Consider the following 16485-nt stretch of genomic DNA (forward strand, 5'->3'; position numbering starts at 1 on the left):
TATATGATTATATGACCCTTGGGTGGATTTTTCTTTCCATTGAGGTCACTGTCTCTTAATAGAAAATGGCTCCTACATACTGGATTAAGGGATTGGAAAGAGATTGTCTCAAGGCATTTGAGGACTGGTGTGCCGAAAGATCTCTCCACCTCTGGGGAATGGAGGTCTGGATGCCCGCCAAAGGCCAGTGACCTCTGAATCACTCCACGGATCCTCTGGAACACAGCCAGAGTGCCATGCTCAGCTGCTGGCTGGCTTTGGCCCTGTGGCTGCCCCTGCAGATGTGAAAGAGATAGGAAGGCAGGGATAGGAGATAGGAAGGCAGGGAAGGCCTGGCTGGAGTCTGCTAATGAAGGTGGAGGCTCGAATAATGCGTAAAGACAGACTCTGGCAAAAAAAGGCCCCGCCCCAATGCAGCAGCTCCCATGGCCTGGCCAAGAACGCACAAGTTTCCCGTGCATGTGTGTGCATGTGCTTGTGTGTGTGTGTGAGAAAAACAGACAGAGAGACAGAAGTGGAGGAGGGAGCCACAGAGCCTGCCTCCCATATTCAGCTCAAGACTTATATTGAAAGAAGCTTTGGAATTCCCTTGTGGCTAAGCAGGTTAAGGATCTGGTTTTGTCACTGCAGTGGCTCAGGTCACTGGCGTGGCGCAGGTTCGATCCCTGGACTGGGAACTTCCACATGCTGTTGGTGTTACAAAAATGGGGCGGGGAGGGGAGGAAAGAAAGGGGTCTTTCAGTTGGGAGAGCAGGATGAAGGGACAATACTTAGGCGAAATGGAGGCTCCAGTCCTCCCCTGCTTTCCTGTTTCCTGGGAAGGGGTGCTCAGTGGTGACTAGCTGGGACCAGTAGGTCAAACCTGCCCACTGTAAAGTGACACTGAGGACTCAGAATGAGAAGTGACTTGCCCAAGGCTACACAGGGAGGTAAAGGTCTAGTATACTCTCTACCTTATCAAGTCACTTTCGGGTCTGGGTGACAGTGGTAGGAATATGATGGGGTGACCATCTCTCTGTACTCTGACTTTAGGCATCCTAGATGTCCAGCCTCAAGTCCTGCCCTGGCTCATATTACAGAATCTGAGCCCCTCATATGTGAGGTCTGCCTTTCAGTGGGGCAGGGCTGAGTGAAGAGCCCTGGGTTGTACTCTGAAAGGCAGCCCCTGACTTACGCATGGACACAGATAAGCCCCATGCGGCAAATCAAGAGCTAACTTTAAATAGGGTGAAGGTTTCCATCCCTTCACCAAATAAGGTCATATAAACAATTGCTACAGCTCAAGGATCTCAAATTTAACAGTCGGAAGGAGCTTAGGGAATGTGGTCTGGGCTGCTTTAGACATGTCTAGCTCCTCACTACCCCAGCTGCTCTGCTTCAGAGGAAGATCAGGGGCAAGTCATGGTCATGATGAAGGTTATGGGCAGTGAGTCCTTCTGCTCTTTCCCTCCAGATGCCTCCCCTTCTGTGTCCCTTCTTGGCATGTGGACTCCAAAAAAATGAAGGAGCTGAGGGGGTGGGAGGACTGGAAGAGTGTCCTCAGCTAAGCCTGGGCTCCTGGCTGCTTGGCGTTGTCAGTTTATTATTGGCCTGGGCAACAGCTGGGAATGGCAAGGACATTGTGAAGGAGGGAGTGGGGCGCTGGGGCCATCCTAAGCTCCCCAGATCTCTCAGGCCATGTGGCAGGGGCCAAGAAGGAGAGGAGGAATGCCAGGAGTGCCTGGATGTGCTCTTCTCCCCACTCCCATGCTGAACAAAGTGAGGCTAAGCCCAAGAGGAATTCAACAGTGAGCCTTCAAAGATGGTGTTTTTCTACTTGAGATGTATTTTTAAAACATTTTTTTTTGCCTGAATGACTGAAATAATATTTGGCTTAATTAATTCATTTATGACTGGCTATCTTCCCTGATCGTGGGGAAATGGGTTTTATCTCTATCAGAAGATGACAGAAGGAGCTCTAGGAGTGCTTGTTAGCGGTGAAGATGCTTAGAAAAAGTAGCTGCCTGGACAGCATGATGTGGCAAGGCATTGAATGTGGTGCTCAGGGGACCCTTGAGCAGCTCCCCACTCCTGCCATAGCCTCCACCAGCCTCTCAGAGGCAGCTCCATCTAAAATGCTTTGCCATCCTTTTCCCTTTTATATCTCTTTTATCTGTCATTGTGCTGGTCGTACCCTTGTGAAGGGCCAGCTCCTCTCCTCTCTCCCCACCTGTCCCCATCCGCAGCTGCCTGCCTGGGTCCCATCCCCAAAACTAGCTTCAGTGATTGCATGGCAAGATGGACCATTAGCTTAGATGGAGATTTTCTTCTAATAAAATGACCAAGATTCAACCAAAAGCTTCAAAGACCATTTGGATTACTCTGTCCAAGATACTGTGTATACAGGCCCTTCTGGCACATTTTGGCCCGTTTAGGCCTCAGTTGTGGTCTCTGAACTGGGTTAGAATCAGTCTTCAGTTTAAATACCTATAAGGCGAGGGTAATAATTGTCTCTACCTCATCTGGCAAATGAGCACTTAGCAGGGTCTGGATTCTCCTTTTAATGCCGATGGCTGTGAGCAGAGCCCTCAAGGCAGGGGAATGCTCTTCTCTGCTGCCATCTAGTGTGCATCTTGGGAGTAACACCTGAGTGGAGGTCACAAGGAAAAGCCTAAAGGCTTCTTTTCCAGCCAGTGAAGAACTTGTCACATCCAGGGCTATGCTCCAGATGCAGTCATATGTGCCCTGGAAGCTGCACACTGGAATGTGGAGTCCTCAAGGCGATACCTGACACAGAATTTGGCACATCCCGAATGGCCCACCTTCTCACCTGGCTTTGACCTAGATATGCCTGTGTCACCACCACTCCCCTTGGCACCACTTCCTCAGGGTAGTTTTTAAACTAAGAGTGTGCTTAGACAGCATCTGTAACTCATCACATCTGGATGCAGTTGGATGTAAACCAAAGATTTATTTTTACCAAAAATAAGCAGCCCAGTAACCCATGACTGAGAACAGAAAGCTTGAATTTGGAAAGTCACAAGAAGCCAGATTGCATCTGCCACGGAGAGCTGGGGAAGTGGGCTGTGGAGGGGTCCTGGGTGCTTACCCAGGTGCTGGGGTCTATAGGGCCTTGGAGACTCAACTCCAGGTACAGCATTTGCAAGAGGAGCTGAACACCAGGCTCTTTGGGCAGCTTTGCTGGAACAGCCTCCCCTCTGCACAACTATAGTACCTGGACCGGTCCAGAGGGTTGGGGTAGAGACCATTAGCTTTGCCCTGGCAGAAAATGTCTTGTCCAAAGCTGGAGCCATGCTCAGCTTCAGAGGACTGGTCTGGTGCTAGAACTTCAGGCTCTGGTGGGCCTAAAGGCATGTAGGGAAGATCTGGAAAAACATCAATGATTCTGTTAAGGCTCATCCAAAAGACCCCAAACCCATAGGCCAAGCACAGAGGCAGCAGCTCATTACCCCATACCCTACAAGCAGGGCATAAGCAGATACCCCAGGCAGAGAACAGCCAGACAACAGCCCCAAACTACAGCTGGAGCACAGCTCAAGAGAAAACACTGGGGCTATGTGTGTCATAGGCAGTCAACAGCCAGCTAAGCCCAACCAAGTTTTGGTGAGGCCAGTGTGGTCTGGGTGCAAGCTTTCTCCTTGAGAAGAGAGGAGCCAGCTGCTCTTCCCAGGAGGAGGGCCCCCTAGAGGGAAGCCCTGGCTACCAACGCCCTGGGCTGGCGTTGGTACAACCAGAAAGAGGAAGAAGAAGAGTATGAAAAGTATCATTTCAATAGCTTCCTCAGCTTCTGGGGGTAAAATGTGGGAAATAACTATTTAGGGGCAAGAGCCAGGACCTGAGGTTCAGGAAGGGGCGTACATACACTACCCTGAATTCTGCCTCTGGTCCCTGGCCCCCCTACTCACTCAGCTCCAACTGCAGTGTCTTAATGAGGGGGTATCGTCCTTGGTTACAGAAGGAGCCAGCAAAGTCATCCATATCCAGTGTCCAGACCATGGCCCCGCCCAGTCTCTTCTGCTTCAGGTACCTCACCTGTGTAAGGAGCGAGATGCAGGAGGAAGAGCTCAGGGAAGTAGAGCCTAGAGCCCGCTTCCTCATCCAGGCAGGGCCCTCTTTTCTCCAGCACCCCCAAGCCCATGAGTCCTGTCCGCTGCCAGACAGGATTCTTTCTGGAATCCTCCTGTCCTGACACAAGCATGAGGGTGGCGATGTGAGGCGTCCATGGATATGTGGACTTCCTTAGGTTGGAAGCCTTAACATCTCAGCCTTTTCTGGGCTGCGCTGCTGTGTTTGGGGTACGGTGTGCTGGTTATGGTGAGTTCAGTTACCCTAGGGAATGACTGAGCTTCGCCAAAGATCTGAATCAACTCCTTGTCTTCTTTCTCCCTGAGGGCCTTCTCTCCTCCACCAGATCCCTGAGGCCTCCTCAGGGTATGGCTGTGTGTCCCCTCAGAGTGGTCTTCCCTGGCTCCTAACCCTGACAGAGGGCCATGGCTCACCTCTGGTGTGAGGCTGCGGTTCAAGGATAGGGGTGGTCCAGAACTCTTGTCGGCCCCAGCCTTGCATCCAGCTGCCTCCCTTCCTACACCAGTGCTCACTCAGGGTTCCAGCTGAGGGTACATCCTGCTCTCAGAGGCCACCCCCCCTTTCCTCTCCATCATGTCTTTGTCTCTGTGCTTTCCTCCAGAGAAGCCCCACCTCCTCTGCTCGAAGACTTTCTCAAAATCCCTTCCACCGTGATCTCTTCTCTCATCTCCCCCAGCCAGGTTCACTCTACCTCCCCAGTCGCTTCAGAGCACTTTGTCTACACCTTCAGAAGAACCTGCCATCATCTGCCCTGCAAAGTAACTGACATGAGGGAGTTCCCGTCGGGGCTCAGTGGTTAATGCCACGAATCCAACTAGGAACTATGAGGTTGCAGGTTCGAGCCCTGGCCTCAGTGGGTTAAGGATCCAGCATTGCTGTGGCTGTGACATAGGCTGACCCCTCCAATTAGACCCCTAGCATGGGAACCTCCATAGGCTACAAGTTTGGCCCTAAAAAGACAAAAAATAAAATAAAAAGTAAATAAATAAATAACTGACATGAGATAAGCAGATGAATAAACAAATGCAGGCTCCTCTGCAGGTGCCAATGACCTCGTCAGGGAAAGAGGCATGGAGAGAAGTAGATGCACTCAGGTTTCAAGCTACCAACATTGAGCGGGAGCGGAGGGATAGGGTCATATAAATAAACTGAAAGGTCTATAGTTTGTGGTTTTATATTTTATTTTGTTTTAATTTTGGCCATGCCTGCAGCATGTCTAAGTTCCCCACACCAGGGATCAAACCCACACCACAGCGGTAACCAAAGACACAGCAGTGACAATGTCAGATCCTTAACCTGTTGAGCTACCAGGGAACTCCAAAAGGTCTATAATTTGAACATGCACCAAAAATTGTCAATGGACTGAATAAAATTATATGCCTCGCTGTCCTCTTCATATGTCTGTAGAATCTGTGTTTAATACAATATAAATAGGAGTTCCCATATGGCTCAGTAGGTGAAGGATCTGGTGTTGTCAATTCTGTGGCTCAGGTCACTGCTACAGCACGGGTTTGATCTCTGGCCCAAAACTTCTTCATGCCACAGATATGGCCAAATAAATAAATAATAAAATACAAATATTTTAGTGTAGAGCAATTTTTTGTCATTCTGCCTTAATAGGTGATAAAGATACAGTGTTATCACATGGAGATCTGTGAAATGCTAGGATATTTAAGAGGACATTGCTCCTTGAAGAGGTCCTGAATGCTGTCACTGATTGTTATTGACAGGCCTTAGGCCCACCCAGAACCACCCCCTCCCTGCAGGGCTGAGCCTTACCTTGGTTTTGAAGCTCTCCGTGTCATCAAAACCCACCCACTGGTTGCCCTGGAAGGCATAGGGCACCTTCTGTTCCTTGATTCTGTGCTCAGAAGCCCCCTTCCAGGAGCAGACCTGTAGGACCAGAGGGCAGAACTGGGAAGGAGATGACTAGATACTTGTCATGAGGAGACCAGACATTGGACAACTCCTGTCTGAGAATCCTGGAGAACCTAGGAGGTTCTAGATGAGTGACCATGGATTCAATGAGGCACCTGGGCTTAGGAATAAATCCAAGATGACAGGCATGGGATGGAATTCCCCAGGCAGTATTCACTGTGCCTGGCATCCTCGCTCAGAAACTAAAGGAGGGAGTTCCTGTTGTGGCTCAGCAGGCTAAAAACCCAACTGGCATCCATGAGGATGTGAGTTCGATCCCCAGTCTTGCTCAGTGGGTTAAGGATCTGGTGTTGCCATAAGCTGTGGCATAGATCACAGATGCAGCCTGGGTCCTGCGTTGCTGTGGCTGTGGTGTAGGCCAGCAGCTGCAGTTCCAATTCGCCCCCTAGCGTGGGAACTTTCATATGCCACAGCTGTGGCCCTTAAAAGAAAAAAAGAAAAGAAAGAAAGAAACTGTAGGAGAACATGCCCCTGCTCCCCACAGATCTAGGGTGGCTTTGGGTTTTCCTACCTCAAAGTAGGCCAGCAGTCCTCCCTCTTTGGTGAAGGGGCCAGGAGTTCCAGGCCCTGTGGCTGGGACCCCTACCCCAGTGTCCAGTGAGGAGGCCAGGGTAAAGGACCGTCCATAGGTGGGCATACCAAGGATCAGTTTGTTGGCGGGAGTCCCTTTCTGCAGCCACTGTTGCACAGCAGAGTCCTGGTGGTAGAGGAGGGTCAGGGCTAATTTTTTTGCCTTCAGACTGGTTCTTGTCATCTGAGTCTGGGGGCTCCAGAGGAGTTTCATGGGCCTTTAGTAGCGTTCCCACCCCGCCCCCCTCTTCTTTAGATCCTGTCTTAGACCCTCAACCCCAGTGAGAGAAGCTCAGGACCTAGAGCCAAGAGCATGGACTCTGGGGTCAGACAACCATTCGCCTGGTAAATATTGACTGATTGATTGGTACGTTTATAAATTTAAACTTATTTATTTATTTATAAATTTATTTATTTAGGAGTTCCCATCGTGGCGCAGTGGTTAACGAATCTAACTAGGAACCATGAGGTTGCGGGTTCGATCCCTGGCCTCCCTCAGTGGGTTAAGGATCCGGCATTGCCGTGAGCTGTGGTGTACGCTGCAGACGCAGCTTGGATCCCGCGTTGTTGTGGCTCTGGTGTAGGCCAGCAGCTGAAGCTCTGATTAGACCCCTAGCCTGGGAATCTCCATATACCACAAAAGCGGCCCTAGAAATGGCAAAAAGACAAAAAAAAAAAAAGAAAAAGAAAGAAATGCATGTATAAAGTCTGGCACAGTGTGAAAAGGAAAGCCTTAAGCATGATCTTTCCTATCACTGCTGTTTCACCTTCAGTACAAGAGCAGAAAATGGTGTCTGTTTTATTTATCTCTGTATCCCCAGTGCCTAGAACAGTGCTTGGCACTTAGGTGACCAAATAGAACAAACAAGCACAGGGCTTCGTCCCAGTTCTGCACAAGATCTTCCCCCATCACATATTACTTGACATGACACCCCCAGGCCTGTGACATGAGGAGGTACCCAATATAACTCTGCATAATAAACAGATAATGAAGATTCTTCCCTCAAACCAAGATGATAAGATCACTTTCCCCAAGAAGCCACACTGTCAGAGTCCAGGTTTTTTAGTCACTCTCCAGCCTCTTAGCACTTAGGAACAATTCACTGTATCGGTTTATGTGTATTTCTTTTTGCTGGTCTACATGATTTATCTTTGATCAGACTCAAGCTTTCCGAGGGCAGTGGGCAGAGCACCCTGCTAAGCTCTGTGGCATTTTTATGCACATTTGGAAAAGTCACCCCTCTGGTTAGCAGCAACCTGGCAGGGCACACAGTATGGAGAGTGTGCAGGAGGAGAAAGGCCTTCTTTCCTCGTGTCAGTGGGACTTGAGCCCTCTCACCTCACAGCTTTGTATCTCTCCCCACTTGTCTGCAATGGCTTCATCTGAAACCCACAGTATCCAGATCAGGGTGGAAGGGCTGGGCTCAGTGTGAGGTCTAGACACCTGGGTCAAGTGCCTGAAGACGTGCACTTTAGGAAAAGAACCCAACTAGTATCCATGAGGACGTGGGTTCGACCCTGGCTTCATGCAGTAGGTTAAGGATCCAGCATTGCTGAAAGCTATGGTGTGGGTTGCAGATGCAGCTCAGATACTGCGTTGCTATGGCTGTGGTGTAGGCCAGCAGCTGCAGCTCCAATTCAACCCCAGACTTGTAACTTACATATGCCTCGGCTGCAGCCCTAAAAAAAAAAAAATTTTAAGTGCACTTTATTCGTGTAAGAACCATGGAAGTCCTAAATGTGCCACCAGTTAACACAAAAAGATGTAGGCTCCCCAGAATTAATAATAAACATTTTAATGTAGGGCTTTTTGTTGTTGTTCAGAAAGAGAAATGGTATGGTCAATCCTGACTTATAAAACATAGGGTGGGCTTATAGAAAATGTCTAGCCTACTCAATGAGGAAGAGTTAGGCAGGCACTGCCACCCACTCCAGTCTAAAACCAAGCTTGCCCTTTCAAGGAACTGGGATGGGTCAGGGGTAGTTCTGCCCTGAGTGACACACCCTGAGATGTTAGCAACTTGGAAAAGCACTCGCCTCTGATAAAAACGTTCTGGAAGGTTAAGCCGTGATAAGGAATAAAAGTTAGCCATTGCCTTGAAGGAAATGGGAGTAGGAGCCATTTGTGCTGGAAACTCAAAGGCGGCTTCCCAATTAGTTGCTGGTTTGTTTGATGTTAGACTGATTTGCTGTGTCTAATATCAGCCAAGATGCTACACAGAAGTGGTTTCTCCTTGGCAGTGGTATGGGACAGGAAAATAAATAAGCATGAAAGAAACAAAAAGTCCTAACTTCTCCATGCCCTGCTTGGTATCCTGCTTTTGCCTTCCATAAGGTTCCTCAAGCTCCAGAGAGGCCACCTGTCAGGGCCTGTGCAAGGGGAGTCCTGCTTCATCTGCCACCTACCACATTGAATTCAGCTGCTGCCCCGCTCTCTCCATGCCTCCTGTAGAGGGGGCTATGATGCCCGGTGGTCTTCTCCCACAAGCCATGGAAGTCATAGACCATGAGGCTGAGGAAGTCCAGGTTCCTGCAGGAAGGAAGAAGGGTGAGGGCTAGAGAGGAGGGTGGAGCCCTCCTCCTTCCTTGCTCCCCCCTGCCCCCCCCCCCACACACACACGGTTTGTGGCCTGGGAGAGAGTCTCGTGGTAAAGGGGGGCTCAAGCTTCTGGCTCTGAGAAAGGTGACATGGGCAGCACTGCCAGTCCCCCACCCCATCCAGGACACTCTCCTTCTTGGCAGCTCATGTCTTTAGTATCCTTCCCTCCCACAGGAGCTCTCCTCTCAGCACCTGTCAGGACAGAGTCCACTCAGGACACCTAGCGCTATTTCGCTGCTTTGAAGGGAACTCTAGCTCAGTGTTTCTCGAACTTTAGTCATGCATATAAATCACCTGGGAATCTCATTAAGGTACAGGTTCTGATTCAGTGTGCCTGGAATGGGAAGGATCATGACAGCGCATCCTCTTGGAGTGAGTTTTAAGAGTGGGTTCTTAAGGGAAAGGGCAAGGCTCCAAAGAGGGGGACTCTGGAGTGGTGGAGAAGCAGAGAGTGAGTCTCCTGGGTCTGCCAGTGGTACCGGCAAGCCCCTTTTCCATTGTCGGGAAAGCTCAGCCTGCTTTTGGTCTTTCTGCAGAGAACAGCAGGGCCCACACCATTTGCCTGAGACTCACGGAGCAATTTGATCCACCTCGTATCCAGCTTCTATGCTGGGTCGTGCTGCTGAGACAGCTGCGCTCAGTAGGAGGCGTGCCTTCCCTGTGATCTGGGCTTCCTGCTTAAAGGCGTTGGCCAGGTCCTGCAGAGGCAGCTCAGGGTGAAACACGGGCAGGGACCAAGTGGCTCTGGGAGCCCCAAGCAGATGTACCAACTCAGGAGTCTGAACAAACTGCCCACAGGGCTGGTCTGCACAATGCCAACACATGAGGCAGCTGAGCCTGGGGGCAGAGCAGCACCCACGTTGCCCCAAGCCAACTAGGTGACCCCTTCTCCACCCAGCCACACCTGCACCAGGGCTGTGAAGCGCTGCTTGTCTGAAGGGGGACTTCCTCGGCTTCCTGGGTACTCCCAGTCAAGGTCAAGGCCATCAAAGCCATATTTGCGCAGAAACCTGATGGCTGAGTTGACAAAGGTGTGTCGGTTGTTGACTGTAGCCACCATGTCCGTGAACCTGTGCGGTGATGAAAAGCAGCATGGCCTCACTCTGGACTACAGGTTACGCTTCCTCAGAGGCCGCGGAGAAACCACTCAGGATATTGGCGCTCCACTGTCTAGGCCAGGCGGGTGTTGGGAGAGGCTGCTGGGATGTTTGCTGGGTGGGTTACAGGCCCAGCCGAGGAGAAGGGACAACCTAGAAGTGTGCTCTGTCCCCAAACATTGACACCACCAGGGACACACCGACTTTCTAGGAGCTCTGTTTCCCCAAAATTCCCTCCAGAAGCCTATCGCCACACCCCTGCCCAGAGATCTGTCCTACCCTGAATCAGAGCTGGCTGTCAACCTAGCTTGGAGTTTGAAAAAGGAAGAGGAATCAGTTTCTAAGATAAAGAGGAAGAGAAAAGTGCAGCAAGGTTAATGAGGATCGGGGTCAACTTGGGGGCCTGCCGCTCTAATTCCCTGGCAGGGTAACACGGTCATTTTTCTTCTCACTCACATGTGTAGACTGCTCTGTGCTATTGCTGTTACTGTGACTAGTCCCCAGCTCTTTAAAATCCGTAAAGTGCCCTCAAAACCAACTCCCCACATTCTACTTTCCCGGTATCAGTCGTGGGTTTTTTTTTTAATAGACTGTTCCTATTTTAATGTATTAATTTATTTAATAGCAATTCTTAGTGAGGTTCATGTGCCTGGGAACCCCAGGCTAAGAAACCAGGCATTTCAATGAAAAATCTGTGTAAAAAGCAGTATTTGGGGAAGGCGAGTCATTAAGTATCATCAGGGTCTCAAAAGGGCTCATGATTCCAAAAAGTATTAGAAAGATTGGTTTAGCATTTGGGGGAACCAGGGTTCCCGTTGCGGTGCAGCGGAAACGAATCTGACTAGGAACCATGAGGTTTCAGGTTCGATCCCTGGCCTCACTCAGTGGGTTAAGGATCCAGCGTTGCTGTGAGCTGTGGTGTAGGCCAGCAGCTGTAGCTCCGATAAGAACCCTAGCCTGGGAATCTCCATATGTTGTGGGTGCAGACCTAAAAAAAAAGACAAAAAAGATGAAAATAATAATAATAATAATAATTTGGGGGGCCACATATTCAGGACTTTCTAGGAAAAGTCTGGTTCCAAGTATACCATTCCTTTGTCTCCATAAACCATCAGAAATGTCCTAGGAATGTTAGTATTTTGTTATTTAAGTTCAGTCTCACAGACTGACTTTGATACTCAAAAGAGAAACAGAAATTGTCAGACATCCTGTTTCAGAGCTCAAAACTGTCTGGGATTAGTTGAGAACCTCCCTCTACCCATTTCATGGAGGAAGAGACCGAGGCTTGAAAAGAGGTCAGAGTCTTTGTGCTGCATTTAAAGCAAGACATAATAGCTCAGCGCTAAGCCCACTCCACTGCCTCCCCATGTGACACCAAGAACCCAGAAGGAAGGCCAGCCCCAGAGTCCACTCTTCCCTCCCCCTCCCCCTCCCCCTAGCCACCCCTTAGCCTGGTGGATTCCCTGACCTGGGGTCTCTGGCCAATGAGCCGGTTCCCTACTAGTGGCCCTGCCATACAGGTGCCCACAGACAACTCACTTCTGAGTGCCAAAGTTCCAGCCCCCAACGGCCAGCAGTGTCTTCAGCTTGGGATTCCTGGGAAAGACAGAGAAGTGCCAGAATTTACCCAGCCAGCTCCAGGGCTCACGTCACTACTGGGGAAGCAGGAGCTTGGCAGGGTCGAAGAGGGGAGGTGAGAGATATATAAATCCCTATGCCCAGAGCCTGTAGAAGAGGAGCCTACGTTAGGGAAGAAAAGACACTTTCCTGCCTTTGAGGACCTCTTATCAAGGAATTCAGAAAGCAAGAGGTCAGGGCAGAACATTTGAGAGGTTTTACTGAGGTGGTAATAACACTTGAGCTGAAAGACGGATTTTAGGAGAAAGAAGGACTCTCACTTCCAGCAGGGGGAGGCAGTTTCACAATCCAGATTCCGCTGAGACCTAAAGTGGAAGTGTCTTTAAGCAGGCTCTATCTCCCTCCTCTTCCACATAAGCAGGAAAGCCCAGAGAGGGAATGAGACTTTCCCAATGCCACACAAAGTGTCTGCAATGGCTCGCGGCACTGGGGAAGGTTTCTGGCTCTGAGAGGAAGCACCAGCCTTCCTGCCTCCCACCCCCTCCACTACAGCTCACATCTTCTTCAGGCCATTGAAGTCTTTGTATAGCGCCTCATCATTCCACTCTGTGGAGTTGAGCTGGTGGTTGTTCATGCCAGCAAAGGCATAGATGAGATGGGTGCACAGATTGGGGTCCACATCCTTGGGCAAGAAGCGAGCAGCCCCCTCTCTGTACTGGGCCCAGTTGGTGAAGTAGCAGACCAGTTTTGCAGCAGAGCCTGGCCGGTTGGGGCAAAGGAAAGAAATAGCGATCAGAAGGGCCTGCCATGGACTGGCACCCTCTGCCTGGAGGCAGAACCCATGTCAGGCCAGAGAGTGTTAAACATGGCCCTTCACCTGCTGAAGGAAGGGAGGCAGAACTTTTAAAACAGCTTGGAAGACTTCAGAATGTTAATTAAAATGTAAACATAGGAAGTAGCAGAGAGGAGGCCCCAGTTACCAGCCCCCGGGTTTATGTTACTTTAGTCCTGCTTTAAAGAGATTTGCATCTACTACCCTCCTGTAGAGAATCTATGTTTATTAACATCATTGACAAGGTTCTAATAAAGAGCGTATTTTCTCTAGGAAAAGGCAGCTTGTTTCTGGCATCTCGACAACATGTGGAATGGCTTTGCACGTAGGGGTGGGGGTTGTCTAGCGGTGATGGCTCCTCCAGCCACGCAGACTACAGTTATGTGGTTTATATACACCAATATTTTATGCCGGGTGCTTGGCAGAATGGTGGGTTTGGAATATATCTTGTCTGTGGCCATGGTCTAGGCCCTAAATTTCCTTTTGCCCAGACAGGGTCTCTCTGCACCCTCCTCCAACCCCTTTGTGGCTGGATGAAGAGGGACAGCAGGGCCAAGTGGCATGAAGGAGGGTGTGTGGGAACCCAGAGCATGAGGGGCTGGCAGAGATGCCCCTTGGGCCATGGACTGGATAGGGTCACTAGCCCTAACTGGATGTCACCCAGGATGAAGCTTGCTCATGGGGATGGGAGGTGTAGCCTGGAGTGATATAGAAGGAAGATTGGTAAATTCTCCAAAGCAAAAGAAGGAAGGAGGGAAGTAACTCAGAGAACACCTCCCGGGGATCATCTAGAAAGGAGCCAGGAAGCTCTTTTTATTCTGTATCATATCCTGCCATAACATATCAAATGTCATGCAGAGAGTTTTGTACTATAGTGGCAATAAGCTCTGGTGGTTAACAGTGGGGACTCTGGAACTTCAATGCCTGGGCTGAAATCCCAACTCTGCAACTTTTTAGCCAGATAATTTAGCTTTCTCCTTCATAAAATAGGAATGATCCCTGTTCCTCTTTGAAGGACTATCACGTGGGCAGAGAGTTAATGTATGTAAAACACTCAGAACAGGGCTGGCAGATAGTAAGCTCTGTCCCTTAGTGCTTTATGTATATTAACTTCATCCACACAAAATTCTATTATCATAAACATATACTGTGCCATATCATAGCATTCCATATGACCAGAAGTAGCTTGGGCTAAAGCTTTTTAGGAAATCTTCAACCTCTCTCTCTTCCCCATGTTTGTTATTTCTCTGGCCCCTGGCTGTTCCCTCTGTGAGATGTAGAAGGGAAATGTGTGTCCAGTGCCACAGCCCAGCCTCAGGATGAGGGGCTGAGTATAGGGAGTAGGGTGGGGTGGGAAGGGAACCCAGGAGTCCAAGTTGCTAAAGATCACCCAGAGAGTTCTCTCCTCTTGCATGAGCAGGAGTCCATCCTGGCTCTCCCATGCTGCATGTGCAATCAGTGCAACAGACATGGGATGACAGTGTTGTTCTTGCTGAGCCGTGGGGCTAGGACATGGAGGGAGGGACACTCAAGCCAGTAATTAGAAACACTGTGCTATACACTGTAAAATGGGCTCAGGTGCCATGAGAGCACAGAGGTTGGAGCAAGTGACCTCAGGAAAGGCCAGAGAGAGGCTGAAATTTGTCGGCCCCATGGACATAGATGAGTTGAGCTAGTGGGTGAGGAGGCCAGAACCTTCTTGGGAGAAGGAACTGTAGGGCTAGTAGGGTGATAAGGACACTTGAGGGAAGCTGAGCTTTGGAGGAGAAATCTGGCAAGAGCTCTTGGGGTAGGAATAAGGGTGGGGGAGTGAGTGGAAGAGGGTAGCCAAGCCAAGGGAATGGGGCTTAGGAAATCCGGGGCTAGTCTCAAGAAAGGTGCCACTTACCCCACTGGATCATCAGCAGCACCATCAAACCTGAATAGCACAGAAGAGAAGGGAGAGTTTACAATGACATTCTCACTTTCCCAGGCCCTGTTTAGTTACTGAAGCACGGGAGGTAGAGGTAGTCGGGGAGGAGTGGGCTCAGGACAATTTCCTACAAATCAAGCTTCTTCTGCCCAGAAGGGACCCAGGGGAAGGCCCAGAGCTGAAGGGAAGTTTCCATGAGCTGAGCCTGCTCCCTCTCTAGAGCATCAGTGGAAGGTGGTATGGATTTAGGAAGATTCTAGGAAAACCATTGGCTTTTAAGGTTTTTAGAAAGTTTCTCTTTTGGAACTAGAAGAAAACCTATGCTGGGCCTGGAAGGAGATAATTTGAAAGAGTTTGGCCAGGCATTCCATGTCTCAGTAGCCCCTGTACCTTACAGCCACTATTTACTGCTTTGTGCTGCTTTCCTGCCACACCGCACAAGACGCTGGCTGAATTACCAACATCCTTGGAGACCTAGCGCTCAGCAGGACTCCTTTTGACATACATCTTTCACCCTTCTGATGACCTTGTGTTTTCTCATTAACCTAGTGAAACTTGCATGAAAACTTGTGGGCGTTCCCTTTGTGGCTCAGTGGGTTACAGACCCAACTAGTAACTATGAGGACTGGGGTTCAAATCCCTGGCCTCGTTCAATGGGTTAAGGATCCAGCATTGCCCTGAGCTTTGGTGTGGGTCACAGATGTGGCTTGGATCCTGAGTTGCTCTGGCTGTGGTGTAGGCCAGCAGCTGCAGCTCTGACTTGATCCCTAGCCTGGGAACTTCCATATGCCTTAGGTGTGGCCCTAAAAAAGAAAATTAAAAAATTGTAAGGACACCCAGGATCATGGCCCCTGGCCACCCTTTGCTGGGCAACCAGCAGCAAGTTGAGGAAGAATCCCTTGGCAGTGGGTGCCTCTTGGAAAGCAGGAGCCCTAAGAACACAGGAGACACAACACCAAACATGCTAAGGTGTTCACTGACTCTGGGCTTCCAGAACAGGAGGAAAAGTCATTTTCAGCCTTTTGAGAAATCTTTTCCTTGCAACACAAAGGCTCATGGGCTGAAAGACCCCAGAGGGATCCCACAGGAAAGGCAATGAAGGATTGCAAGCCAGGCAGCAGAGGAGGAATGAACTTGACCTTCCTAAGTTCTGATAGCTTCCTCTTCCTTGCTGATGGCCATGGAGCCATTTCACAGACACACCCTCACCTCCCCACAGCTCCAGGGGCCCAGCTCACACTCCCTGACAGCTCCCACTCACCTGCCCAGGCCACAGACCATACCATGGTGCTGGCACAGTGACAGACTCCAGCCCCAGCAACAAGCTACCCAGCATTGCCCCCCTTTTATTGGGCCTCCCTGTCCCAGCACAGCCAGGGGTGTTGAAATAAGGTGGGGCAGAGGAAGGACACAGGACAGGGGATGTGGTATGGAGGGCTAGGGTGTCAAGCAGCATGGATTGGGCAAACCTGACACAATGGCCTTTAGCAACCCTTGGTTTTCTGGAACAATCACAGGGTGTAAACTGGGCTCTCATCATTGCCAAATCAGGAGGAAGAGGAAGGGAAGCGGGAAGTGTTTCTGAACTTTCTGCTAGAGGAGCATGATTCTGACTTTCTCTGTGTGGCTTGGTAAGGACCATGAGAGCTCACAGAGCCTGCCTCATGAGGCAAGGGAGCTGGCCTGCCTGCTCGCTTGGTCATGGCCTTCTCTGAAACTCATGTAACTTCTCTGTAAGATGATGGTGTTGCCGAGTTCCCGTCGTGGCACAGTGGTTAATGAATCCGACTAGGAACCATGAGGTTTCAGGTTCGATCCCTGGCCTCGCTCAGTGGGTTAAGGATCCAGCATTGCCATGAGCTGTGGTGTAGGT

The 16485-nt window shown here is 50.1% G+C and overlaps 1 protein-coding gene across 2 annotated transcripts; it reads right to left on the bottom strand.

Moving 5' to 3' along the window:
• Nucleotides 1–2925: 2925 nt before the first annotated feature.
• Nucleotides 2926–15928, bottom strand: CHIT1 (chitinase 1). Of its 2 annotated transcripts, none has more exons than XM_003130296.5 (11): nucleotides 15874–15928; nucleotides 14589–14618; nucleotides 12426–12627; nucleotides 11830–11886; nucleotides 10098–10263; nucleotides 9767–9891; nucleotides 9001–9124; nucleotides 6536–6721; nucleotides 5866–5979; nucleotides 3906–4032; nucleotides 2926–3365 (listed from the first exon to the last, which is right to left on the bottom strand). In XM_003130296.5, the coding sequence occupies exons 1-11, from the start codon at nucleotides 15896–15898 to the stop codon at nucleotides 3121–3123; spliced, it is 1401 nt and encodes a 466-aa protein (XP_003130344.3). In that variant the 5' UTR covers nucleotides 15899–15928; the 3' UTR covers nucleotides 2926–3120. The 2 variants fall into 2 exon arrangements, with proteins under 2 accessions (XP_003130344.3, XP_084833748.1); XM_084977622.1 differs by having other exon boundaries at nucleotides 5866–6000.
• Between the last annotated feature and the right edge of the window lie 557 nt (nucleotides 15929–16485).

Source organism: Sus scrofa, chromosome 9, assembly GCF_054392235.1.
Source record: "Sus scrofa isolate SSC_HxYL_T2T_F1_AM1 chromosome 9, Sscrofa_HxYL_maternal_Yorkshire_Landrace_v2.0, whole genome shotgun sequence".
Taxonomy (NCBI): Eukaryota; Metazoa; Chordata; class Mammalia; order Artiodactyla; family Suidae; genus Sus; species Sus scrofa.

Excerpts from the sequence above, each read along its gene's own strand:
- CHIT1 (XM_084977622.1), bottom strand. The coding sequence starts at position 15,898 with ATGGTATGGTCTGTGGCCTGGGCAG. Across the intron at positions 9,892-10,097 it reads GCTTCACAGCCCTGGTGCAG|GACCTGGCCAACGCCTTTAA; the intron begins GTGTGGCTGGGT and ends CTGCCTCTGCAG. Across the intron at positions 6,001-6,535 it reads GACTGCTGGCCTACTTTGAG|TTCTGCCCTCTGGTCCTACA; the intron begins GTAGGAAAACCC and ends TCTCCTTCCCAG.